At 44.7% G+C, this 27,905-nt stretch overlaps 1 protein-coding gene across 2 annotated transcripts in view; it reads right to left on the bottom strand.

The window, feature by feature from the left end:
• Positions 1–8,153: 8,153 nt before the first annotated feature.
• The window catches only part of LOC146209426 (monocarboxylate transporter 10-like), an 86,323-nt gene continuing 66,571 nt past the window's right edge, over positions 8,154–27,905 (bottom strand). For both annotated transcript variants that reach the window (XM_084587410.1, XM_084587409.1), the window contains exons 5-10: positions 27,351–27,440; positions 27,024–27,143; positions 25,146–25,286; positions 23,463–23,688; positions 9,401–9,507; positions 8,154–8,756 (exon numbers count right to left, since the gene is read on the bottom strand). In XM_084587410.1, the coding sequence (XP_084443536.1) occupies positions 8,667–8,756; positions 9,401–9,507; positions 23,463–23,688; positions 25,146–25,286; positions 27,024–27,143; positions 27,351–27,440 (774 nt within the window). In that variant the 3' untranslated portion in view covers positions 8,154–8,666. The remainder of the gene's footprint in view (positions 8,757–9,400; positions 9,508–23,462; positions 23,689–25,145; positions 25,287–27,023; positions 27,144–27,350; positions 27,441–27,905) is intronic.

Here is a 27,905-nt window from a genome sequence, read left to right on the forward strand (position 1 = left end):
GCGGATGTATTCATGCCGCTACGTTGGCCTGCTCTCGTCACAGTCAGGTGCGACGATCAGTCTTGTGCTACCGGCGTTGTCGAACAGATCACAGAGCTTCTATTACATCAAGGCATCTGTGTTGCACGCGGTATAGTTCATCTAGCCAACGTCTCGCGCACGTGCAGATAACGAACATCGGGAACGAACGCCAACGCATTGCTGAAGGCAGCACGGTAGCCTACTTTGAAGGTGTTGCAGAAGCAGCTCACGACTGCTTTATTCTTAGGACTAAGACATCTGCCAGCCAAACACCAAACTTGAACCTTGATGTGAATCTCGCGTTATCATCGGCAAAGAAGAACAGACTTGTCGGGCTGCTTCAGTTTCAAGACTGCTTCTCGTTCCCCTCAGCAGCTAAACAGACGCCCCTGACCAAACAGCGCATAATAACTGACGACCGTACTCGACCAATCCGACAGAACCCCTACCTAGTGTCACCGCGGGAACGAGAAGTCATTGCTCAACAGGCAGACTAGATGTTAAATGACGGTGTCATACAGCTATCCAGGAGTCCCGGGGCTTCGCCTGTTGCTCTCGTTAAGACGAAGGAAGTTTAAGTTTCTGTGTGGATTACCGTAAGCTCAATAAGGTCACGAAAAAAGAGCTGTACCCACTGCCAGGCATTATTGATTCGTTAGTCTGGCTGCGCCACGCGCGCTACTTTTCATCACTTGATCTTAAGAGCTGTTACTGGTAGATCGAAGTCGATGAACGTGATCGCGAGAAGACAGTGTTCGTCACACCCGATGGACTTTATGAATTCAAGGTAGATTGTGCTCCGCTCGAGCGGCATTTCAGGGAATGATGGCCGCAGTTCAATGTGGTCTTGAATGGCAGGTGAGGTCTTGTATACTTGTATGATGTTGTGTTTTCGCCAACGTTAGAGGAACACCTCCAACGTCTCTCCATTCTGCCACGGGCTATCAGACCGGCCGGCCTCACGTTAAAACACCAAAAGTATCACATTGGGTAATAAGAGCTTCTGTTCTTAGGCCACGTCATCAGCCATCAAGGTGTTCAGCCCGATCCCGTTAAAACATCAGCCTTCACCAATACTTCTGCTTTGTGTAACAAGAAGACAGCTCGCCGTTTCTTGGGACTCAGCGCCTATTACCGCAGGTTTATTGAAAACGTTTCGCGCATAGCCACTCCGTTGACACGTCTCACCCGGGATGATGTCACCTTCACCTGGACAGACGACCAAAAAGAATCGACGACTTACGGCACCGCTTGCAGGCAACACCTGTGCTTGCCCATTGCGATGCATATGCCGAGACTTCGGTCCACATAGATGCCAGCAACGTGGGTCTCGGTGCTGTACTCGTCCACTGGCAAGACGGTGCCGAGCGAGTTATCGCAAAGCGAATCGGACTTTGTGCCGTCCCGAATGGAACTATTCCACCACCAAAAAGAGTGTTTGGCTGTTGTATAGGCGGTGATGAAATTTCGACCCTATGTTTATGGCCGGCACTTTCGGGTCGTGAGCGTCTATGCTGGTTAACGAACTTGCGAAATCCCTCCGGACGCCTTGTACGATAGAGTTTATGGCTACAGGAGTTCGACATGACCATCATGAATAGATCTGGATGTCAGCACAACGACGCCGACTGCTTGTCCCGTTCACCTGTCGAGGCTGCGTGTGAAGACTAAGAATCAGACTTCCCCTTTATAGCATGCGTCGATGCGCTCACTGTTTTGCAGCAGCAACGTGACCACCTGGCTCTCGCAACACTTATCGATTTTCTGGAAGTGCGTACTACAGAAGTTCTCCGTCTCCTCGCCAGAGAGCAGTCATCGTTTTGCATACGTAATAGGGTTTTATACAAGACCAACTTCACTACGACGGGAAGAGATTATCGCCTCATCGTGCTGGAGTCACTTCGCGAAGAAATCTTGCAGGCTTGTGATGACGAGCCCACTGCGGGTCACCTGGGGTATGCTCGAACTTTGGCCTGAATTAACAAGAGTTATTACTCACCAAACCTTGCGGCCGCGGCGCGACATTACATGCGATCATGCCATGATAGCCAGCGACGGAAAACACTGTCTATGAAACCGGCCAGTTTACTGCCTCCTGTTCAAGTGCCAGGATACCCATTTGAACAAGTTTGCATGGATCTGTTGGGTCCTTTTCCAGATTCTTATTCAAGCCACATGTGGATAATTGTCGCTGCAGGTTACCTCACGCGTTACGGTGAAACAAAGGCCCTTCAGCGCGGAACGGCAATCGAGACAGCAAAGTTTTTCATCGAACGCATCGTCCTGAGGCAAGGCACCCCGACAGTTACAATAACGGACCGAGGCACTGCTTTCACTGCCAAGCTACTTGAATACGTCATTCACCTGAGTGGCACTACCCATCGCAGGTGAACCGCCTACCATCCACAAAGTAATGGCTTGACAGAACGTCTGAACAAAACTCTCGCCAACATGATGTTCATGTACGTGGATGCTGAACATCGGTCTTGGGACGACGTCCTGCCGTACGTCACGTTTGTGTACAACACGGTGCAGCAGGAAACAACACAAATGACACCGTTCTTCCTACTGTGTGGCCGCACAATTTCTACAATGCTGGAACCATGTTGCTCCACGACGGCCGTGACCTCGAAGTTGGCGCCGAGAAGTTTACTCAACGCGCAGAAGAAGAGCGACAGCTGGCGAGGGCACGCATCCGGATCCAGCAAAGCCGAGACGCCCAGCGTTAAAATCACCGCCAACGTGTAGTGACTTTCGAACCGGGCGGCAGAGTGTGGCTCTGGTGCTCTGGACACCGATTCGACGTCGTGGACTATCCGAGAAACCTCTGAAACAGTACTTTGGCCCATACAAAGTGCGCTGTGACCTCACGTACGAAGTGCTTCCGGACGGCTTTTCTAATATTCTTCGCAACAGAAACCCCAGGTTGTTCACGTGGTGCGCATGAAGGCGCACTTTTCGCGAGAAAATAAGCACACCGCCTTACCGCATGTTTATTGCTTCTTTTTTCTGCTTTCGAATTCATCTGGTTGACGTTTACTTCATTTTTGTTTAGAGAGGGGGGGGTAATGCAGCGTGTCCAACAGCAGCCGCTAGGCGGCTGCTCATCGCGAGTCTCGTGCGGAGTCTTAAAGAAGAAGTATTGCCCCCGTGATATTCGATTAGAAGAGGCGAAGTTTGCTGCTTACCTTGTCTTCAGTGCTCTGGACTAGCTCTCCATTGCCTGTTGGATCCACCCCCTATTAAAACCAGCCTTCTGGGTACGAATCCTAAACGGCTACAAGACAATATGTTTAGCACAGGTCACAGGGCGGGGAGTATATTCAACATTGATAATGAATGATAACATCGACGAAATACACCCATTAAAAAAACAGCACTAATTCAAAAAACTATCCCTGTAGCTCCCTCTATATGGGTCTCGAAAAAGAACCATTCTAATGGAGACGATGCGCTCAAGTGGCAGCCTATGCCAGCACTGAGCGTCACCCTTCTTTTATAATGCCGCCGTGGTGATGCAGTGGCTAGGACGCTCGACTACTGTGCTCAAAGAGACAGGAACGAACCCCGGCCGCGGCGTCCTCATTTCGATGGGGGTGAAAGCAAGGTTCTCGTGTGCTGTCTGATGGCAGTGCACACAAAGAACCACAGGTTGTCGAAATTTCCAGAGCTCTCCAATACTACGTATCATAGCCTGAGTCGTTTTGGGACGTTAAACCCCAAAAAACTAACGAATCCTTCTTTTATACCGAAATGCTCTAACATCCTTCCAGACATAATATTTTAGAGAAGTACCACTCCATATTAACATGCAACAAAGATCTGAAGATTTTCACGGAGGCACTAAGGTAGCACACAAAACGCAACACAAACATCAGAGGAATCCTAAGGCATTGTAAACTCGATAACACACGCTCAACTCAACAGCATACTTGCTCTCGATCCAGATATGAGACGTACAATCATTTACAAAGCAAAGAAGCACTTCAAGCAGTTTAATTTTTCATATAAAATCAAGCTTCATTTTACGTCTCAAAACGTTATCTACCTTCTAGAATGCTCCTTCTGCCATAAACAGTTCACCGGAGAGACAAGGTAATCAGTGCGCATAAACTTTCCGAAGGCTGCTATCCCGCATGTTAAGAAGACTGGCAATCATTTTTATGTACTTGAATTATTTGTTCTCCTGTCAGGAATTTAATATTCAAGGGGGATGAAAATAGTCAGGCGTTTCTAGTACATAAATTTAGAATATTAGAATCGACAGGAATACATACCCGAACGAAATATTACAACCCTTTAATATATTGCCTCTGAGCCATAATACATAATGAACACAATTACATATACAGCGTGATTTCAATAATTTATTCACACGCCGTGTACCAGTCTGCACCTCCTTAAGAACTCTAGGTGTCCTTCAAAATACGTTTCCTTCATTTTAACTTCTTACTTCGCTTCCCCTATGAATCATTCTTCTAAAATGCCTGGCTCGGCGAGTATGGCTTATTCTGATTATTTAAGTTTCTATTTTTTCAGTCTTCCTTCTGCTGTTATTTATTTGTGGTTTATTTAACATATCTGGCCTGTGCTAGTTCTCCCCAGCAAGAGAGCTCTTGATAACTATCCCCATGCAGCTGTATTGCATATCAGGCCCCTTTGAAATGCCGGTCCTCACTCAGGAAACATCTGCCACACATTGAACCGCTATAGATGCTGACTCATCTACTTAGAATTATAGCTTTAAACAGTATCTCTCATAGCCTGAGTCGCTTTGGGACGTTAAACCCCATAAACCAAGCCACATGTAATTGCTACTTTCGCACATTTATTTTCTTTCTCTGAAGACGGGACCACCGGTATCAGGTTCATAGACATTCATACCCAAGGAAACATGCATTCAATAACAAAAAAGGAAATATTCATACACTGAAATCAGTGTTACCTTCTACGTAATTTATTGCAGGTAATCAGCTCGTTAGACGGAATATAAATCATGCACTGAAAAGCAAATTACTATAGTGAACAAAGCGTCATAATTTTCGCTCCGCTATGGCTTCTGTTGCCTGGTCAAACTTAAGCGATGCACCATGTGAGAGAAATGAGTGGATGTTTATAGCGGCTATGCATCCATGGCAGCCCTTAATGACAGTAGCAATAAACTCCCATAAAGAACGAGTGTCAAGAAGCCAGGCACGATCTCCCAAGCAATATTCATCACGTGCTTGCGTGAGGTTAACAAAGATTTTAACTGTGGATAGTTTGGGATAACGAGTATAAATAGTGCCTTAGCCACAGGCGATTTGCACCATAGATTAGTAGCTTGTTTAGCCACAGTTCCTCAAGAAGGTGGTTTCCATCCTCTCCCGTGTCTAGTAGTGCAAATCGTTTTGGCTGAAAGACAGCAGCTGCGCTGAATGTGCACGGGTTTGCTGCTGTGCAACCTGCCTTGGGGAATGACTTCATCGTTTGAGTATTACAGCTTTTCAGAGCAACTGAATTGAGGCAAGCACTAAACCGATTACGAGGTTATGATCCAGACCTTGGTCATTATATACGTCTGGTTGATATATTTGCTTCCTTTAGGTAAATTTTTGCAGTCCTTAGTTAGTGTAATTGGCTTATATTTGACTACATGCGACTTTTACATATTATTGAATTCTATGGTATTTAGTGCACGTAATCTATGAATCAAATTCACTGTTATTCAAATTTACTAGAGTGAAAACCACGCAAAGGTCGAAGCGCGGGGAAGAAGTAGACAAGAGGAGCGCGCTTGCAACTGTCTATTGAATCGCGGCCTAAGTTCTTCAAGAAGTGAGCGATGCGAACTAAGAGGGCTACTTTATCGAATTTAAGAACTTCAATTGCTCTTGCACAAAAGGATCAAAGCCTCGCTGACATGCCTTTCTTACCGATATCTATCTATCTGCAATGCTTCGAAGGTTTCATGTGCCTTCTAATCCTACCTTTCGTAGAGCAAGTAACACAGCCTGAAACTCTGCTTGAAAAATTGGGCGAAATCCCGAACACTCACAGCAAGATGCTAACCTACAAGCGCACAATATACTCCCACGCCTGCCTTTAAATTGCATCTTGAGGCGTGGATTGCTGTTGTCAGATTACCTGCAAGGCATCTTAATAATCTTCTAATATTCAGTTTAGAATACGGGGTGATAAATTGTGAGGAATGCCGCCATAGACAGGTCAATGATAGTCCCATTGATTTCCGCACGAAGAATTTTCTAAAGGAGCACATTTAAAGGATCAAGCAATGTTATCAGTGCAGGTTGTGATACCTATAGCAAATAGACGCCAAAATCTTAGAACGGTTGGCGACAAAAAGTGCACAGAAAGCGGAAAAAATGTTACTCATATGTCCCTAGGTGCAACAGTCAGAAATAAAAACCTAGGTACCAAAGGTGGAATTCGCGCTTTAAGGTATAAAACACGTTGTTTGCCGCAAATCTGAGAAGCCTTAAGCAAAACAAAGCGCCTCCCGCTCCAACAGAACGAGCGGGAGAATTCTGTTTGTAGACGAACCAGAGACCAACAGAAGCCCGAAATATAGAGTGGCGCGGACGCACACCACTTAAACCATTACCATTGCATATGTTCATATGTCCGCTTCCCAGACCAGATAAGAAACTAATCCCTGCGCCATGACCACGGCACGAGCCCCTTTTGTGACGACATGGTTAATATGCGACTGTCATGTGAGATTATCGTAACATGAGAGACCATGATATTTTATACGCTTAACTTGAGGAATAATTTGTTGCTGAATTGTTAAAGAGATGCTTACAGGATCTTTCGATATTAAATACTAATACGGTGCACTTCCTCTAGGACACAGCCGTTGTTCTTCATGGCTGCCTTAGCCACTCAGAGAGGCTTCTTGTGTCTGTTGCTGTTGCTTCTTCCTCTAGTACTGGATGTAGCAATAGCCGTAACGAAGCATACTGCGTGTTTTATGTCACTGTTTCGGGCTCTGCATTGCGCGTTGTCCTCTTGACCAATTTACAACCTCGCCTCATGTATATCAAGCACACCGTTAAAAGCGAGATAGGGTTTTAATAATGAAATTGGTCCACTCCCAATTTTGGCTGCGAAACCCAAAGAATGTCGAAAAATTCAAGTCTGCAAGCACAGTCGTGATTTCTCGTCCGTCCCAAAAGGCAAATGCGCTATGGCCATGATTGCCAGGGACATGTTTGGCGTGGAATTTGTTGTATTGATTTCGCGACAATATCCAAGAGGAAACTATGGTTGCGTGATATGACAGCTACAGCTTTAACTGCTTTCGCTATAAAGCCGGAGCAAGCGTTTCGCTGTTTCATAGCAAAATTCATTTTGTAAGAATATTCTAACAAGTCACACATCCTGATAGAAACATTTTATTCATGTTTTATTAGATCTTTCCCTACGTATTCAATTCGGTAGGAAGAATTACCGCTTCTGATGTCTTTAGTTATTTTAACAAGCACTAATTGCTCGAGGTAATTTTTTACAGCGTCATCCGCATTTATTTATTTATTTATTTGTATTTATGGCATACTGTAGAAACTTGGGCCTAAGCCTTCCCAAAACGCTGTTGGCGACTTTCGGATGTCCATCTAACCTTGCTCCTCCCAGCTCGACAGCGGGAGCTTGACAGAACATGAGAATTAGTGGAAGTGGTGTGTCGCATTCTCGAACCGATAATAAAAATGCTTCTATTTCTTGCTTTGGGAAAAGTATCACGCTAGTATGTAGGACCGGCATTGCAAGGAAACCATGAAAGTATGTCTTCGGAAATATTATCCAACTCAAATGCAATGAATACACACCTGGTAAAGGCATTACGTTGTCTATCTATCAACGCCAATGCCGCATGAATGCTGACATTAAAATCAAACTATAAATCTAGCTAGTCGTAATTGAATGGTAAGGCCCAGAATTTGCGTAAAAAACAGTGCCTCATAACGGTCAAGCTACACTTAAATAAAACGAATTACGAACGAACGTTAGAGAACAAGCAGTTACTCCACCAGTCCCGCGCTTTATGCTTATATTTGTCCATGCTAGCCATTATGTGTTCGTGTTCCTAATAGGAGACTTGAGAATAACTACTCCAGACAAGATTTGTGGTTTGATTTTTAATGAAAGTCACATGATGTGCAATGCAAACGTTTCACACACACTGCGATTTTTTGCGCGCCGCACAACCACACTGCGCATCTTCATCACAAAAGAATCAGACTCATGCTTCATGCTTATACTGGGCCTCAATAAATCCCAAGTGATTACAGACGTTGTCTCGCGTTCCCCTGCTGGAAAATCCGTCAGCTCTGCTCTCCCGATCCTCAGTTTTAGCCTCAACTGCAGAGCCCAGAGCAGAGCTTGTTTCGCTGACAGGTACATCAGAATTCTCCGGTTGCTGTTGTTATTGCTCTCGAGATAACACATGGGTCGCCAACAAAAACACTTCCTTTTGCTCCCTCCTTTTCCCTGCCTCCCTTTGTGTTCATCACTCGGGCGGTACCGTGAACTGCTTCCAAGCGTGGTGTTCATATTCTTCCACCTGTTGCCTTCGCCACTGGTCCTTCGGTCTCTATTCGGTATGAAGCGTTTTCGGCGTCCACGTTTGGTTATCCAGGTATTCTCTACGGCTCCGAAGCAACCAGCGCACTTTGTCGGCGATCCCCTAGGATGTCACTCGCTTTAGGCCGCATGTCCTGGTTTTCATCAGGGCCCTGGTCGCAAGAAACAGTCGAAACGAAAAGTGATCTCAGCGCCTCTCGGGGCGGACCGAATTAGGCGAGCGACCTCACACAAAAAATGAGCACGATTTCGTGTGCACCACAAGTGAAGTCAGTTTGCCTGTCTGCTCTTTATTAAACGGGCTTTAATTCTTTTTTTTTTTGTTTTATGCATCACAAAGCACTTTGCTATGGACACCTTAACTGCATTTTCCACGTTATGTCTTCAGCCTGGGGTAAAAAAACGGCCGTTTCTTTCCCGCAGAAAAAGGCCTCAACTAGGTTTTCGTCGCGCTATATGCAAAACTAAAACCAATGACATGTTATCATTGATACACAAAGCAACACTAATCTTAATTCGTTTTTCCGCAGACGAAAATGAGCTAAAAGGTTGATGAAAAGCACGAAACATCGTTCCAAATTTTATGCAAGTGTTAGAGGTGATTGTGTTTTCCCATTCTAGAACGCAGGCTGCAGAATTGATATATGTGTTGTAGCAGGCCTTTCAAGGCGTCATTCACTGAAAGCGACCTCTTGCAAACTGGGCACGGCACTAACTCAATAGTTCAACCTACAGAACAACAAGCAACTCTTATCATTGCAACGTCGTCGACAATTCACCACAAAGGTGCACTCACCGACTTCATCATGTGTATAGAGCACATGAGAATTGACGCCACGATCGGAGGCACGCCAGCCAGTAGGAATGCCAGATTGTAGTTACCTCTCTGATCGTAGAGGATTCCTGCTCGCGAAAAGACAAGATGCAAGACGCTTTAGAATTTGGCGCCCTGCAGAAACAGTTATTTCGTTCTGGCTAAAACAAATCATATTTTTGGACGCCCAAATGCGATAGAGCCAATGTGATGCAAGAAGTATTTTGTGCACCATAATTCTTATGGCTTAACTGAGAGACTCAAGAAGAGCTCATGGGCACTTTGAAATAGAGACAAAAAGGAAAATAATTAATACCGAAAGATGTTTTGCAAGGAAGGCACATTGTTAGTCTCAGCTTCTAGTCTTGTGTCCATTAAAGGACTCTAGGTTTCCATTTATTATAACAAATGATCTCCGCAGACTTAAAAAATATGCACGCCTAAGTTCTCAAAATTTTCGGCTGGCATTTTACTCGAACGAGCGAAGAAAACGTTTGCAAACTTTTCGCTCCCCCCAGAAATTGCATGTATTTCTTACATTTATAAAAATAAGACCATAAAAAAATAAATGTAATGTCACGATCGAGACCACGTTCACCAAATGCACAACCGACGTACTACTATACTCATTCCCGCTGTATAGTGCAAATGCCTACATAGATCATACTGATATATGCAATAACGAGTTTGAGACTACACCGCAATTATCTGTCCAGGAAACACAGCGAAGCTGCCAAACCGTTGCAGTTACCGTAAATAGTGCACACCTAATATAATATCATAATCATTTGTCTCGGGAACACACAAATAGAACGAGGAATCATAGAAGCTTTTAAAATCAAGAGGTTTGCACTAACTGGGTCAGCAACAGCTCTCTAGGTTTGTTGGGTTTTGTTCTTGTTGTTTGGTTGCACTCGTGGTTGCTCTTGAGCAGATGCGACCTGTTCTATTGTTGACAACTCACCAAGTAAAATTAATTTCTTGTTTCCAGCGTAGTCCTGTGTAGTTCTCCTTGTGAACGCATCCTTTCTGCTGTTTTCGTTTTACCTTTCATCTTAGAAATTTTGCTTCCAAATTAAAAGTTCTTTCTCATGCCTGAGCTGACCTCTTGCATCCAATTCTAGAAATCTAACAAAAACACTGCCTTCACCACGTATATTATTTATTTCTAAACGCACAATTTCCTGTCATTAAAACATCATTCCCCGTTTTTTCTACGCCGAGGCTACGCTAGTTTCTACGCTAGTTTCTCTTTTTCATTGCGTTTTTAATTTTTCACAGCGGTTGACATAAAAGTATATGTACGCCATTAGAAAAAAAAAAAAACAGAAATGACTGCGATACCTTTTTTAGTATTCGATTGCAAAACTGGTTCTTATGCTGTTACGGGCCGTAGCACTGAACTGCGTAACATTTCTCTTTTATTTCCTTCTTATGTGTGACAGATGTAGGAATTCTGTTTGGAGTGGTTCCGAGTAGTTTATGCTTTATTTCAATTTATGCGAGCCGGCGTGTTCTTTTGCAACGAAAACCCAGTGCAGCAGATATAGCTCTTTCAGAATCTAGGCAAAATATGCAGGTTGTTCTCACCGGAAAGGAGCAACCTGGATTTTCTGCAGGTATTCGGCAGAGAGCACGTGTAGGCCATATATCATCTAAGCTTCATTTTGATTTCTACTTTATTTCGTAATTTAGCTCCACTGTGAGCATGCCTGAGAGCAATAGACCTGTTTCCTTCCTGTGAGCTCACTGCCCTTAAATCATGTTGTCACGTGTTGTTGACGAGACCGTAGGCCCCATTTGAAGAGACCATGGTATGTCGCTAAAATAAATTATTTAATCGGGTGGCATACGCTTGCAAAATAACTATGCAAAATGGCGGTGGGGATAGCAGCAATCGGGCAATCGCTCACTCAACGATGTTGAATTTAAAGTCGCGAAAGAAGCATCTAGGTAAAACGCCCACAAGAAACTAGGAAATCCGAGATCAATGTGCGAGCAGCGCGATCGGCTTGAATTCATTCGAGTTAAATTTCAGTGGGTCTGGCCCTAAAAACGATCTAACAAGCCCGCGTCTCAGCAACACTGAATGCGGACAAAGGAGAAGCAGAAGATCGTCCTGAGTACAATACCAAAGTGAATAGTAAGCATGCCAGAGGTTCTTGGCAGCAAAAAATAAAGACTACATTTGTTTTTTGGAAACATACCACTTTAAAGCCTGCATAGGCGCTTAAGGTAATTTTTAGACTTGTCCCTGCTTTTCGCACGTCACCCTCGATTTCGGTGTTCAATTTTCAATCACTCTGTGCACCAGCTGAAAATAAATGTGTCAACCACGTATACCATCCGACAAGAAAAGCGGGAAGTTTGCCTCGCGCTCGCAGCTAGGCTGCTTGGTATATAACATTATCCTCAATACTAAATGAGCGTAATCACGTATTAGCTTCGGCTTTTGTGGAATAGCAGACGGGGGAGACAGTGGTCAGAGTTATGAGTAACACTTTGTAATATGAAGCAACCAAAAGACTTCCCATCTCCAAAATACGTTGCCTTCTATTCTGGGGACCTTATTGCGTGCTCTTAAAATACATCTACCACGTACTTTACGCTTAAGGGGTGCACTGCTTCATACTTAACAGCGTCAGCTTCATTTCTTCTGAAGAGCATATGGGAACACCATACGGAATCCCTGTGTGTACTTTATTTTCTAGCATTGGCAACCTCGCGTCAGCCGCACTTCACAAAACTGTCCGAATTTACAAATTTGGCAACATTTCAGTGTCCACTTGCAGTGTGTGGGCAAATAGTCCCTGAAATTGTTCGTCACAAGGATGAACTCTTCGTCCACGATTTACTTAATGCCACAATCGTTTACACGAAGCGGCCACGAAGCAAATGGTGCCCACATAAGAATGCCTGGTCAGTACTTCGGTGACTGAAAGAGGGCGTCCGAAAATAATCAAGCCGCGACTAGGGAACGAAGACACGACATGGCATCCTAACTTGCCACTGTCTCTCAGCAGTTCACCATTCATGTCGTTTCATGCTCGCTCGCTCTTACTGCGTGCTTTTCTTTACGCCTAAATGCTTTTCGCGCCATACTTTAGCTTAATGTCATGGTTGGTTGAGGGCTCAGTGGGCCTTTTGAGACCGCCTGCGTGTATATTTGGTCCACATGTCTCCACAGGAAGCAACAAACCAACGAAGCGATCCGGCGCGTGGTTAAATTCATGGCTACGGCAGGCAGCGTTCGGTTTTGTGAGAGTGAAGGGTTACGAAAGCAAAGAAAGCAAGATAGACATGTACTTTGGTGTATTACTTGCCTCCGTGATGAGGACAAAAGCGCGTCACTTTCCTAGCAAGTAGTACAAGTGCTGTAGTGAAGAAAAACAACCTCCTTGCACCCGCGTATACCCCTCGTCGTCTGTTGGCGTGGACAGCGTAATTCACTCTAATGTTCGAAATCAAGTGAAAGTGAGCTACCAAGGATTGGGTTGGGTTCGGGACATTCCCTAAAGTGCATTGGGTGTAGGGCTTGAGGCTTCCCACCTGCTCAGGTATATTCATGAACCATGAAACAACAACACCGTTACCTGTTCGCGATGCTAGATATTAGTTTGTATGCTGTGCAGGCCACGAGTGCATTTGCTTTCATTGGTGTGAAAACCTGACAAACAAATGTTTTCGCTCCAATAACTGAAACATGGAAATTTGCTTGCACTTCATCGTTTCTCTTCAACGTAGTACCTTTAAGCAGCTATGGGGTTTGCTTAAAACCCATTTTGCGGTACTGGCCATCAATCATTTCTTTGGTTTGCTACATCTATCGCAGCATGCACGTCTGGGAAAACAACATTCACGTTGGCAACATGCAAGCGCTCTTTGGTAATATATTACCGCGAAACTTTCAAAACTGTATTTGTCGTTTTTAACAGCCTCCGGCATGCGGGCAAATCACTGTGATCCTGGCACGCGTATCAATTCTGTATCCCGTGTTTGTTCATGCTCGTTGTCGCGATACGACACGTTATCATTTTTTTATCGCGGAAGATGCGAGGAGATCTGTCTCGAACATTCCGATCGCCTGCGTAGGTTTCTACCATGTTCCAGGTAGCGCTACTAGCAGTTTGCGATGTTATGTAGAATGTTCTGAACAGCCTTGAAATTGAGCATTGACGAGTGCGATGGGCATTCTTCGTTCGACGATCGACGAGCACGTTTGTTTCTGTTGCCGCCAACGAGTTGCTTAGTTCTTTTGCGGGCGCAAGTCAGCCCAATAAAGAATTCAGTACCATCAAGCCTGTGTCTTCTTTTGGTGTCAACGGCCTGGACACCACTACGCGATATCTGGCCGAGGTGCTGCCTTTGATCCTTCAAGCGAAGACCCAAGCCTTGTTCCTGTTACCCTGGAGGAGCAGCCACACAGGCCACCGAACTAGTCGCTGGCTTCAAGGGCTCCAATCTGAACACGGTCTGCTGCCGGACCTCATTCGATCTCGGAAGGCATCGAGCTGACAATGACCCAGCCTACAGCACCGCTTGTTTTCGTCCAACCCTGCTTCCATGCACGACCGGATGAAGATGCGAAAGACTGGATGGACCTTTTCGACCGTGTGGCAGAATTCAACGGCTGGAACGCCGCTGCGAAACTCAGGCAAGTCTATTTTGTTCTTCAAGGACATGCCCGAATTTGGTTCCAAAATCACGAGACTTCTTTAAAGGATTGAGAGATATTCAAAGCAGAGTTTTTCATGGCCTTTGCAAGTTCTGTCCTAAAGGAAAAGCTCAGGCTCTCCTCCAATCAAGATTTTAACTACCAAATGAGCCCACTCTGGTATACGTAGAGGAGATGAAGCGCCTGTTTCGCCGCGCCGACCCTAATATGACCGAAGGTGAGATAATGAAATTATTAATGCGAGGCGTTAAAGCGCTGTTCAGAACCCACCGAAAACTGTGGACGAATTTGAAAGGGAAGCATCGACCAATAAGAACACGTTGGACACCCGGATGCGCCACTACGAGCGACCACTTCAGCCGGACTACTCAAGCCACTACCTTAGCGCATCTGCAAGCGGAGAGAACATTCGGGACCTCATCCGGGAGATCATGCGAGAGGAGCTCCGCCAATTGCTGCCATCATCACAACAACCCCAGTTGGTGACGCTCGCGGACGTCGTCCGTGAAGAAGTTCAGCAGGCGCCGGGCGTTCCTTAAGTGACGGCTGCGACTGTTCTAGCACAAGAGGCAACAGCAATGAACTATGCTGGTGCATTACGTCGCCCTGCGCCCCGACGTGATGACTTTCTGAGCCCTCGCCGCTACCGTCCGGTTCCTGAAAACCACCCCTTGGCCCCCGCCCGCCAAGCCTACCAACGACCCCCAAACCCCAGGAAGTGCGACGCCTGGAGGACAGCAAACAACCGGCCATTATGCTTACACTGCGGTGAGGCTGGCCACATTCTGCGCCACTGCCCGTACCGACGAATCGGTCTCCACGGATTTTCAGTCGACGCTCCACGACAACGCCCAGGTGAACGACCGCAAGAAATCGACAACTATCTGCGTAGTGGTGAGATTGCGCCACCAAGCCGTCTGTTCGGTTCCCATCGCCGTACAGAGCCCGCTTCGCGTCGCCAGGCTGTAACTATAATGAGAGTGTGCGCGGAAGGTCCCCAAGCCCGCGCAGGGGAACTAAATAAAGCAACCTTTGGAGGTGAGGTTGCTTCACGTCGAAAGCACGAAGATCCTTCATCGCCGATGATGAGGGACGACGACACCGCCAATAAATCACCGATCCACTAGACATCGTCGACAAGTTAACGACCAGACTTCAAGTTGACATCACCGCCCAGTGACGTTACGACGGTGAGCCCAGACCACGACCTGAGCACAGGACGAAGCAGAAATCAAACACCGAAGCCAAGGTGCAATACTAGGACGCGAACAAGCGACCTTAAGATTGCTGTCGACGAACGCACGGTTACCGCCCTAGTGGACACCGGTGCCGACTACTCTATCATCAGTGGAGCTATTGCCGCCCAGCTCAAGAAAGTGGCGACCACTTGGGACGGCCCGCTAATCCGAACCGCTGGTGGTAACTTTATTACGCCGTCGGGGCGATGCACCGCAAGGGCTACCGAAAATGGACGTACCTACCCTACTAGCTTCGTCGTCCTACAGCACTGTTCCCGCGACTTGATTCTGGGCATGGATGTTCTGAGCGAACACCCAGCGATCATCCACCTCCGATCCAAACTAATCCAGCCCTCGTCCGACAAAGCCATACCTGTTACGAGACCTTCGGCACATCACGTCGCTCTCAACGCCTTCGACGGAGAATTGACAGTACCGCCCCGATCAAGCGTCATCGTCCCTCTGGTTACAACAGACGTCAAAATCACGAAGGAAGCACTTAGTTGTTACTGGATGGAGGACTTGTCATCGCAAGAGGCATCGTTTTTTTTCGTCATGGACAAGCTGATGTGCTCGTTCGATTTTCGGTTACTACCTGTCCTACGTAGACATATTCGCCAACAACTTCCAGTACTTCGCTACCTAATGTAAACTTCTGTTCCTTCCCGAGGCTGTTGAACATTACCTTAGTCTTCTGCATATTGATTTTCAAGCCTACCTTTCTACTTTTTCTGTCTAGGTCATCAATCCTTATTTGCAGTTCATCCCCCAAGTTGCTTAGCAAGGCAATGTCATCAGCAAATCGCAGATTACTGAGGTATTCTCCATCTACCCTTATCCCTAACTGCTCGAATTCCAAGTCTCTGAATACTTCCTCTAAGCAAGCTGTGAATAGTACTGGGGAGATTGTGTCTCCTTGCCTAACACCTTTCTTTATGGAAATTTTGTTACTTCCTTTATGCAGAACTATGGTTGCTGTGCAGCCACTATATATATATCTTCCAGCACTTTCGTGTACGGCTCGTCTACCCCATGATTTCGCAATGCCTGCATCACCGCCGAGGTTTCAACTGAGTCAAATGCTTTTTCGTAATCAGTTCATGCTATGTATAAGGGCTGGTTATATTCCTAGCATTTTTCTATCACCTGATTGATGGTAAGGATATGATCGATAGTAGAGTAGCGTTTCCGAAAACCTGCTTGATCCTTTGCTTGATAGCAGTCTAAGGTTGTCCTGATTCAATTAGCGATTATCTTAGTAAATGCCTTATACGTAACAGACAGTAACCTGATCGGTCTGTAATATTTAAGGTCCTTAGAGTCTGCTTTCTTATGAATGAGGATAATGTTTGCATTCTTCCAATGGTTCCGGTACCGTCGATGACACCAGGCACTGCGTATACAAGGTGGCCAGTTTTTCTAGCACGATATCCCCCCTGTGCTTCAGCAAATCTGTAGTTATCTGATCCTCTCCAGCTCATTTCCTCCTTTTCATAGTTTCTAATGCTTTCTTGACCTCGTCCTTCGTCACTGGTGGAACGTCGGACTGTTTTTCCCTACCGCCAATCTCATTACGGTCCTGACTACTTTGGCTACTGTAGAGATCTGTATAGAACTCCTCGGCTACTTTGACTATCTTGTCCATATTCGTGATGACGTTGACCGCCTTGTCCCTTGTCGCATATATCTGGTTTTTGCCTATGCCCAATTTCTTCTTTACTGCTTTAAGGCTTCCCCCGTTCTTTACAGCATGCTCAATTTTCTCCATGTTATACTTCCTTATATCGGCCACCTTGTGCTTATTGATTAGCTTTGATATCTCGGCCAATTCGATCTGGTCTGTTGGATTGAAAGCTTTCATACCCTGTCGTTTCTTAATCAAATCTTTCGTCTCCTTAGACAGCTTATCGGTATCCTCTCTAACTACCCTAGCGCCTTCTTCTACCGCGCATTCAGTAATGATATCTCTGAAATTATTGTTCATTGCTTCTAGGGTAATGTCGCCATCATCGGTTAGAGCTGAAATCTAGTCTGTAGCGAGATCCTGAACTCTTCTGCCCTCCCCCTCACCGCTAATTCGTTGATGGGTTTCTTTCTTAGTAATCTGTTGCGTTCCTTCTGCTGAAGAAGGCATTCATGATTCTTAGGTTATTCTTAACAGCACTGCTAAACTAGCTCCACTAGCTAGAGTTCAAGCGTTAAACGTTGCCAGGGTCAGTTTCCAATGGCGGCCTCTCCAGCGGAGCCAGAAGTTCTTAGCACCCACTGCTGCGTCACAGGCCTGACCGCCACCGTGGTCAGTTGTTCCGCAGCCGCTGGTGACTGAGGGCCAGGGTTTTATGGAGCTTATCATGAGAGGTTGCGGTCAATTACTGCACCAGGGTGGCCAACTCCTGTTCTGGTGATGGAGTGCGTTGCCGGAGGTGTTCACCGGCTTTAGGTCGCACGCCAGGCCTGTTTATGGAATTTCATCGACACGCGGCATTTTTCTTTAATCCGGTGGAGAATTGCGCGGCTCCGGGATTTGAACCCTGGTCCTCTTGCATGCGAGGCGGATGTTCTACCGCTACGCCACCGCTGTGTGTCAAATTGAAATGTATCAAGTTAATTTCAAAGGTTTGGGGGCAGAATTTTTGAAATATTAAAAGTGATGCGCAGCGTGTCTAATTCTGCCCTATATGTGCACTGTATTTGTATTGTGTTTGATATACGAACCATGCATGCACTGGTTCCTCACTTTAGATATATAAATGAAGGTCTCTGATATGGAGGATTTTTAACCTAGATCAGTGGTCAGGTTAGTTCAACATAACTTCATAACAGCTCGGAGGACGTATACAGTTTAGCGTGTATGGTTGCATGCACAACCTGGAAAATGACTTCCTGTTGTCATTTAGTTAACGCAGTAGATTGATATTCTTAAAGTTAGCACCGTCCAAGCTTCAAATCATTCCGAATGCTTTCTCGTTTAGAGCCCTTATGCCTACATAAACGAACTTCATTTTATTTCGCGATACACCCATTACTTGGGCGTGCACTTGTGTACAGAGTCATTTATACTGCTATTGTATAACGGCAATTTAGTTGAGTTGGTTATTCATTTCTTATAAAACACCACAGGGGCACGGGACAAAGTGTTTTCGCCCTATTTATCCCGTGTCACTGCGCTGGCTGTTTTATAAGAAATGTATTTCACTTTGAGAGGAGGAAAATGTTTATGCCTGCCTCGTTGGCAATGTAGCGCGATTGCCATTGCTTTGGGTATTCCGTTCTCTGATTTCATAGTTTATGGTTTTGTTTTCCAATGTATTTGCATGGCTCAAATTATGAAGGTTGATTGGAAAAAAACTCGCATTCAGAAACTAACGTATCATTTGTTGTTCACACTTTGTTCGTGCCCCACTTCGCTGTTTCATCACAAACACTTGTATTTCCTTTGTGGCCCTCAGGGTAATGCGCCCTGCAACAACAGGACAGTGTTTGACATTCTACGTTGTCGCTTAACCACTTCATTGTGTTAGAGGGCCAGGAAATTTCTGCGAGTGAATATTTTTTATTGTGGTAAGGATCACGGGCGTCCCAATAGAATAAGTTACTACGCTCTTTTTGCTCACCTGTCAAAAGAACTGGCATGGTTGCATTCATTTAGAGCCGCGGCAAGGAACATAGAAGCAGAAGGCATTTACCATCAAAAGATTAGGCAAGCTCCTTATGATAGTTGTGGCTTCTAAAACACGATGCCGAGTCTGAAGTGTAATCTTTTACAAGGTTGGTTTACGCTCGAGCCGCAGCTACCGCAGCGGAGACGCCGACGACCTCCTTATGTCAGCTGTTCAAAGAGGGTAACACGAGCAACCGTTGTTTACGTTGAATTGGCCTTGCTCAGGAAACGCGTATCTCCGCTGCGGCCACGTGCCAACACTGGCCGCGTCCTGTTTGTTGATACCATGCGCCGGGTCTATGACTCTTTCTTTTTCATGAAAACTCCCTGCAGCCATTCGCCGATTTTTGATGTCAATGACCCGGGACATTGCAAAATCTGACCTTTAGGTTTAATGAAATCTCTAGACTGCAGTAAATAAATTTGTATAAAGCATGGCAAATGGAACGCCTGTGCCGCTCGGATCATAACGGAGAAATTCTCCTGACACTAACGCACCCCTTTCTGTCAAGATTTTGCTTCTTCAGCACGTGGAATTTTAGCGACAAGAGAACGCCGTGACCTTTATACTCTCGCTATATAACGTTACCAATAGTTGTCAACAAATGCAAATACATCGCTAAGAATTTTCATGGTGTAAACTTCCACTGAACTTGAAACACTCTGAGAGTATATTTGCTAGTTACTAGCTTACAAGCTCTGTTTATCAAAATGATTATCAAAATCATGCCTAGAGTCGAAAGGTATTTACAAATATGAGAGCGCGACTTGAATACAAATGTATGTCATATTCCTCTTCAATATGCCCATGGCATGACAGCACACTGGTTCGTCATGCTCATGGGCCCTTTGTTAGATTAAGACCGCCAGCACGCAGCCCATCATGTTTCGTCAGTTCCTCTGTAATGGTTCTTGTAGGACAAAGGCACGTATTTTTCTGTTTTAAAAATATGCATATGCCGATTCTCGCAGTACATCTGCATCATCACTAATCTACACACGCGAAATACAGTTGTAGAGAACATTTTCACCTATTCGGATAGTAGAAAGTGTATAACCTCAGATACCTCTCTAACGGCTTCTGCGTGCCCTCGCGAATAGTATTCATGACACAGCGGTGACTTAAGGGACAGGAGGCAAGTTTAGACGTTGTTGCTCTCTAAACCTAACCCCGTCTAGAACAATTTAAAAGAATGTTACTAGGTGTGGCTGCAAGCTAATAGAGCGCATCATCCATAAATCCACCGCGAAGTACTTAGAAGAGAACTGCCTAACGTACGCCAGACAACACAGCTTTAGAAGAGGACTATCAACAATTACTCATCTGCTGGAAATAACAGGCGATTTTGAACACGCGGTCGATTCCCAGATTCAAGTAGACGCTAAACTGATTGACTTTAGAGAAGAGTTTGATCATGTCTCGAATTTGAAATTATTGAGAGGTTCTGTGCTATTGATATTAACTCCAAAAGTAGTAACCTGGATTGCCTCTTACCTTACAAGTCGCACACTATACGTCGACATGAACAATGCAAGATCAGAACGAGTAAGCGTTTCCTCCGGTGTCCCACAGGGATTCGTGTTAGGACCGATTAAATTACTTCTATAAATTAATGTTATTCATGCCTGCGTAGAACCAGGTGTAACAATAAGGCTCTTCGCAGACGACTGCGTGTTGTACACGATGTTCCGTGCATGTACTGACCAGCTAAAATTAAATTCTACTATAAATAGCGTTTTCAGATGGTCCGAATCGTGGAGAATGGAAATAAATATCGAAAAAGCTTTTTGTATCACAGTTACCCGTAAAACACCGCTTTTAGTATATTCCTACACTTTATCAGGATCTGAAATAATTAAGAGAGAGACGGTGAAATATTTAGGCCTCACACTTAATCATAAGCTACGTTTGGATGCACATATAATACACATGTGTGCAAAAGCTTCGACCAAGTCAGATTTATCCACAGAAAACTCTCACAAGCTCGTTATTACGTAAAACTTACAGCCTATAACATCCTTCTTTGGGGCCGTCTTCTGTCATACTTTCGCCAAAAACAAGAAAAATTCAAATTAAGGTCCTTCGTTTTTTTTCCTGTTACTCACGCCATAAGAGTGCATCGCTCGTGCGAGCTAAAGCAGGTATTCCTACCCTTTCTTGTTTGTGAAACGTAACTTCCAGGAAATACATATTGCTTCTTAACAATGGTCGTATAACTATCAGTACAATTCAGTACATCAAGTCACCTCATCATCGATCAAGGAAGATAAATTACAGAAAGTGCATCAGAGCCAAGCCAGTGCAAATGGAAGCATAAACATTCCCTCGGCCATTGATGAATGAACCGTCTGTAAACTTATATAAGCGCAGCAGAGACGACACAACTCACAAGAAATGCAGAAGACGGCGCTACTTGCAGCTCATTTATTCGAAACAACGAGGACGGCCTAAATACTAAAAGATGAACACATGATCAAATTAATAGAGCGTGAATGGGCAGGAATTGATATCAGACTGATCTCGTCCTCTACAGATGACAAGGAATGCAATCTTTTTTTTTTTATAAATTGCCATGGATGGCATACTGACACAATCACTCCCACACTTTTTAATAGTAACAAGTAGTGCCGTCTCCTGTCTTTCTTGCATCTTGTGTCATCTCTGCTGCGATTATAAAAGTTTACGAGCACTAAACAACTACCACCGCAACGCATATTACGGAAACATTCTGTATCCAGAATTCATGGACAACATATCTCTCGATCCATCTCTAAAAAACTGTCTAATCATTTTTTAAACAAAATGTATAATAAATATAGTTCCTGCAATGTCCTCTATTCACTACTAGGGCTCAATTTACTCTGTCTAGTCAGTAGCTGATGACTGCCGTGTTCACTTTTTATGCCGCTTCTTAGTTCTTATCAGTCTTCTGATGCGTTAAATTGTGTGTTTCATAATTTTTCTATGGTCATGCTTTGTATTTCTTTGCAAGTTTTCTGTTCTCCTTCCTGGTATTCTTACATAATTGTCCTATTGTTTGCCCGCTCCTGTGAGAGCCTAACGAGGCTTACATCCCTCCTAAATAAAAAATTGCTTTAGAAAGCTTTCCGTCCAGAATTATTTCTCCTTGTAAACACATAATAGTATATTCTCTCCTGGTGCAAATTGCAATACAATAGAAACATTTATTTTTGATAAGCAAGTAGTGAGATCTTAGTGCGGTAAATATGGTTCTTAGATGACTTCTCTAACATTTCCTTTAGTGGTATGTGTTTCTGGTTAATGTAAAAATACATCTTAGCAAAGCAGAGTGACGAGCGTGACGAGTGTTGACCATGACGAGCGTTGTCATTACATTAGCTAGCATCACACTTTTAACAGATAACCGCCTCTCGTGGATGTATAGCACTATATTTTCTACCTTTTATATCTACCTTTATTTGCATGTCCGCATCGTTGCCTTGCATAATATTTATGGATACATTTTAACCGAATTCACCTCCCAGCAACAACAATAATGTGAGAAACGCTGTGGACATTAAATTTGTATAATTTTCTCCGCGGATTTATTTTCATTGAATGAAGCAATTTCTCCTGAGCATTGCAGTAGCACTAATCCTGTCACTGGGGAAAATGTCTCTACTAAATCATCACCAGGCTGCAAATCACCAATTATACGTCATCACCATCATCATCATCCTCATCATCACGAGCAGTCGGACTATGCCCATTCTAGAGCGAACGCCTAGATACCGTATATTCCTCCAATGAACCCGGTCCTGTGCTAGCGGCATCCACAAGCAAACTGCGAAGTTCCTTACCTTATCCACTCACCTAAATTATTATCGCCCTTGCTACACTTTCCTTCCCTTTGAACCCAATTTATTGCCCTTAGCATGTATAGGTTATACTCTCTTCGCATTGCATATCCTGCCTGTGCCCATTTCTTCTTGATTTCGACAAGAATATTAGTTACTCGAGTTAGGCCTGTGACCCAATCTGCACGCTTCCTATGTCTTACCGTTACACCTATCCTTTTGCGTTCTATAGCTTTCTGCGTTGTCTTCAACTGAAATAGAGCTCTTTTCATTCGCATCCACCTTTCAGCCTCAAAGGTGAATACAGGTAAGATGCAACTTTAATATAGTTTTCTCGTGAGCGATACTGGAAAGCTGCTAAGTGTATATACTCGTACCGATTATAAAGGGAAATACGGTACGTCGTGATTTGCGCAAAGCCGTACAAGGTCGCACGCCGAAACGGGTAGACCTGCGAGAATTAATGGTCGAATTGCATAAGATTTCATTTCTTGAGTGTAAACCTCGCTAAACGCTCTCAAGGCAATATTTTGTGTCCAGCCTGTTTTAGGCAACCTGAAATTCGTGCCAATAATGCACAGCGTTGTTACCGTACGCTCCGACTGCACCTCATGATGAAAGGGCGCTACGTGTGCTTCGACGCCAACTCACCAGCTGCGGGAGGTCCTGCCGTCAGTGGTATTGAGCAGAATCCAAGGAGGAATCCAATAGCCTGCGACGCGCCGCGCGTTCCTGTCAGCCTCTGCGCGGCGGGCCCAATCAGCGAAATGAAGCAGCCGTCGCACACGCCCAGAAGGAGGCACACCAGCACCAGGGACACGTACGTGTGAGCCGCAGCAATGGACAAGGTCAATAGGCCCATGGCCATGAAGGACACCTGCGGCGACATATAATAATGGAGGTTGTGGTAACTCTCTGCAACAACCACGTTCCTAATGGAGGTATTTAAAATATATCGTGTCACTCACAATGGTACCTACATATTAGGGAGCCAACAGCCGCCGATATCAACGAAAGCGTCGGGAATAATATTGCCGTTCATCAACTTGAACTTATAATGCAGTCATGCAGATAATTGGTGAGAACGCAAAAACAATTTTATTACTATTATCTATTTGAATACATTATTATTTCACTATACTCAACACTAAAGCTACCGTTTGCTTTGTTTAGTAAAATTGGGTGTTGGGCTCTTCTCTTCTGTATCTCATAACGAGCCCCTCGTAAAGAGCATGCTGGTCACTTTTGGTACTAATTAGCTCTTTAATGTCGTCCGCTACTGCAGGGAAACACTTTGGGCCTTTTGTTCTCTCTTGTTCGTTGTTTATGGTCTCTGCCTCGCGACACTGAAATTTATTTGCTGGTGGCAATGTTATAACAGTTCTGTCTCAAAAGTTCTGTATTACGATGAAAATTAACGCAAGTGAGACCTGCTTGTATTCATAGACCCATGACGGCGTTGTCTGATGGCCGGTTGTTTCCATTGTAGGAACACGCTCGCTCTATAAAACGTTTCTCCTGAATCTATTGTTTCATTCTTATTTTAGAAACCCCAATGTTACATAAGAAAAAAATAATTTAGGCCCTGTTAGTATCAGCTCGTTAATATAGGCAGCGTGTAGGGCGGACAAATATATTTGCAAAAGACGCATCAAAATGCAATGAAAGCGCATTTGCTGCTATATAAACGTGCTGCCGCTTAGCTTCATGCGATTTAATCATTTTCGTTTTTTTTTGTTTCTACATCCGCTCAAGTTGCTAACTTCAGACGCCTTTTTTCATTTAGTTCTTTTGTTGCTTTTGTACAGACTTTCTTGGCGTTTAAGCATTGGTTATGTTGTCAATATTTTTAACGTTCTGACTACACCCCTCACAGCTCATATGTCATTCCCGATGCAAGCCTTGGGGGGGGGGGGGGGGGGGGGGGGAAACAGGAGTAAACAAAGAACGGCAATAAACGCAAGTGCATGAAATTCGGACACACGCTTTACGAATTACGTGTGAGGAAAAAGGACACGTTCTGACACTTAGCCAACATAAAAAAATGTGATATTTTAAAAACAGATATTTAGCTGCACGCGGTCGCAGTTCCGCATTCTAGTCGCAGAGCGAATGTGCTTTTTTTATCAGCTAGCAAAGCCAGCAGAGGCAATTAGCGTTAAGTGTGGCCATTAATTTGCGTTTACGTATTTTTCAGTCTTCTTACAATCATCTTCGTTTTGGATTTAAAGTTATGTTTTTCTCGTTAGGCTCCTTCGCTTAGCTAAGCGGCACATAAGTTATATCATTACATACCTGCTATCTACGTTTATATCACTAGCAGACCGCACACACCTGCTGCAGGACGACTGGGCTGACACTTGGAAGATCAGCAAGCCTGCCGAAGAGGACACGTCCCAAGCCTGAAGTTATACCCATGCAGGTCACAAGTGTCTCACCGTTGGCGTCCGGGAAAACGTCTTCCACGTGTTGTACCTGTCCAAAAGAGGCAGTGCCTGTTATATATCCTCTATTTTTCTTAAACTGGCAGATGTTTGCCCACATAAATAATTATTTTCATTTAGTTTTTCAAACTTAAGAATTAACTTGTCGCGTCGAATTTCTACATATAATGGAAGTCTAAAGAGACAAGATGTAGAACGGAGGCATTTGTAAGTATTCCGTCAGAACGCGAACAATGATAGTCATTTCAATGGTAAAAGTTCAAATTAACACATATCCACCGGTACGCATGACACAACATCAACACTGACTTCAAAAACTCCCCAATTCTATCGTTGATTAGTTCCTTTTAAGTAGGCACTGAAAAAGGGCCTTATTCAATGGGCTAATAGACCGGTTGTGGACATTGCAGTAACGTCGACAAGACCTTTCCGATAATGTCTGAAGCATCTGATGTCAAAAACGTTTGCCTGCGCGAGATCAAAATATTTCAAATAAACTCAACATATTTCTTGCAATGCACTACACTTTATCTGAAGTTTCACTCTCTGAGCCAAAACTGTTCATTGCACAGCCAAAACCTCTAGAGCACACTATCCCTTCTCACTCGACCGGATCCAGGAAAGAAACACAATCCAATCATCGAAATCATTGCCCTGTCAAGCCAGCTGCCCGTTACGAAGTGTCAGCGTTATGCGCATGATTTTTCGCTCCCAACACTGACACAGAATTTTGTGAGTAACGGGATTTAACGTTATCGCATTAAACTGCCCCAGAGGCATCAGCAGCTCCCCTGCCATACCGCCATAAGCATTCACTCTATTTCCTGCAGCCTTGATACTTTCAAGATGCTGATAACCTATCTTGGCATGTATGCTGTTTAGCCACGCCCATTTTAATTGGGCATTCGGCGCGATTCTTTCTCAGAATTACATCAAAGCGAGCTGGATTCTCGAGAATGGAAAAGTCAGAGTTTGGAAAGTAGTTGCTATACGCCCTCTTAGCCACCTGATACAAGCAGCAGCGAGCTTCAGAGCGAGAGGCGAGATTGAGCGAGCGTCGCAGATGCACCGCCCACATCACGTCAAGTGGAATGACGACACGCCACACCTCCGCTCCACAAATGACTGAAAGTCAAATTGAGCCTAGCTTTGTTTGCGAGCTGTACTTCGAAGAACAGAGCGCTCTCTTCCCTTCCCCCCCCCCCCCGCCCCCCTCCATAAAAAACATTTGCGGGCCTTACAGATGCATGAAAACATAAATTTATAACTTCTCAGAAAAATAAATTTTTGGCATGCCCAGCGCGTTTTCTTGCCCCTTTAATATAAGCGCTAAATTCCTGTCGAATCTTCGCCAAGTTTACTGGCCATTTTCGTTTCATTTGCTGTCTATGGACTTGCATTTAAAGCACTCAGTGTTTTCCTTACATGTTTTCTGAGCACAGTGCTAGCTTCTGGGACCCCCTTCCCACCAATATCTTTGCACTAGCGCCCTTAAGCTTCACCGAGGCCGATTCGCAAACTGATGGTTACTTTCGTATACTGCGGAAATACTTGAAAAGATCGCATTGTCCTACCCTAATGATATCCCTGAAATTGTTTTTGCTCGTAAAGGTCTTAGTTCCATTAACTGCGGAAGCATACTATACAAATAAATTCTTCCTGATGCGCCGCCCGTATACACGTATCCAACGTCTTTTCTTTCCCATTGATCCGCACATCACACCCGTTTTGCTAATTCCTCAGGCGCAGTTTGAGACCGTGTACTTACGAGGTGTACGTACGGGACAAAATAGCCGAATAGGGCAAGTGGGATGGCGATAACCCAGACCACAAACCGCCGATTCCTCCATATGGACTTGTTCAGCACGTCGCAGCAGCCGCTTGTTTCCTGCAGCAAAAAGTTTCATATGGCAACGGACCTGCTGAAATATTGCCGCAGTAGGGGCATTTTTCATCGAGTGTTACCGCTGCAAGTAACTTGAAACACACTGCCAGTCAAATGTTTCCTGGCTTGTACGATCTACTAGATTAGTTAAAAAAAAAACAAGGTTCGTTTTCGTCTGTACAAAACATGTCTATAGATGCGACAACATACCTCATCGTCTTCGTTTAAATTGTGCATGACCACTGGACTTTTTAATGCGAGGCCACAGACAGCAACAGTCAGCATCAGGACGGCCATTACCTTCGAGAGAAAAGAAATGAAAACATCCCTTAATTTCTTGACGCTTTCGGCTTGTCCCTGTAGTGGGGAAAAAGTTTGAGCCTTACACGAACATGATATTGCCGTGAAACCTTCAAAACTGTATTTGTTGTTTTTTAGCAGCCGCCGGCATGCGGCCTTATCACTGTTATTGTGGCACGCGTATCAATTCTGTACCCCGTGTTTGTTCATGCTCGTTGTCGCGATACGACGCGTTATCATTCTTTTTATCGCGAAAGATGGCCGAGATCTGTCGAAGATTCCGATCACTTGCGTATGTTTCCACAATGTTCCAGGGTGTTCTAGTAGCAGCTTGCGACGTTATCTAGATTGTTCTGAGCAGCCTTTAAATTGAGCGTTGACGGGTGTGACGGGTATTCTTTGTTCGACGATCGACGAGCACGTTTGCTGCTATCCCCGCCGCCGAGTCGCTTCGTTCTTTTTCGG

This window comes from Amblyomma maculatum, chromosome 1 (assembly GCF_055883805.1).
Source record: "Amblyomma maculatum isolate TAMU_Amacu chromosome 1, ASM5588380v1, whole genome shotgun sequence".
Classification (NCBI taxonomy): domain Eukaryota; kingdom Metazoa; phylum Arthropoda; class Arachnida; order Ixodida; family Ixodidae; genus Amblyomma; species Amblyomma maculatum.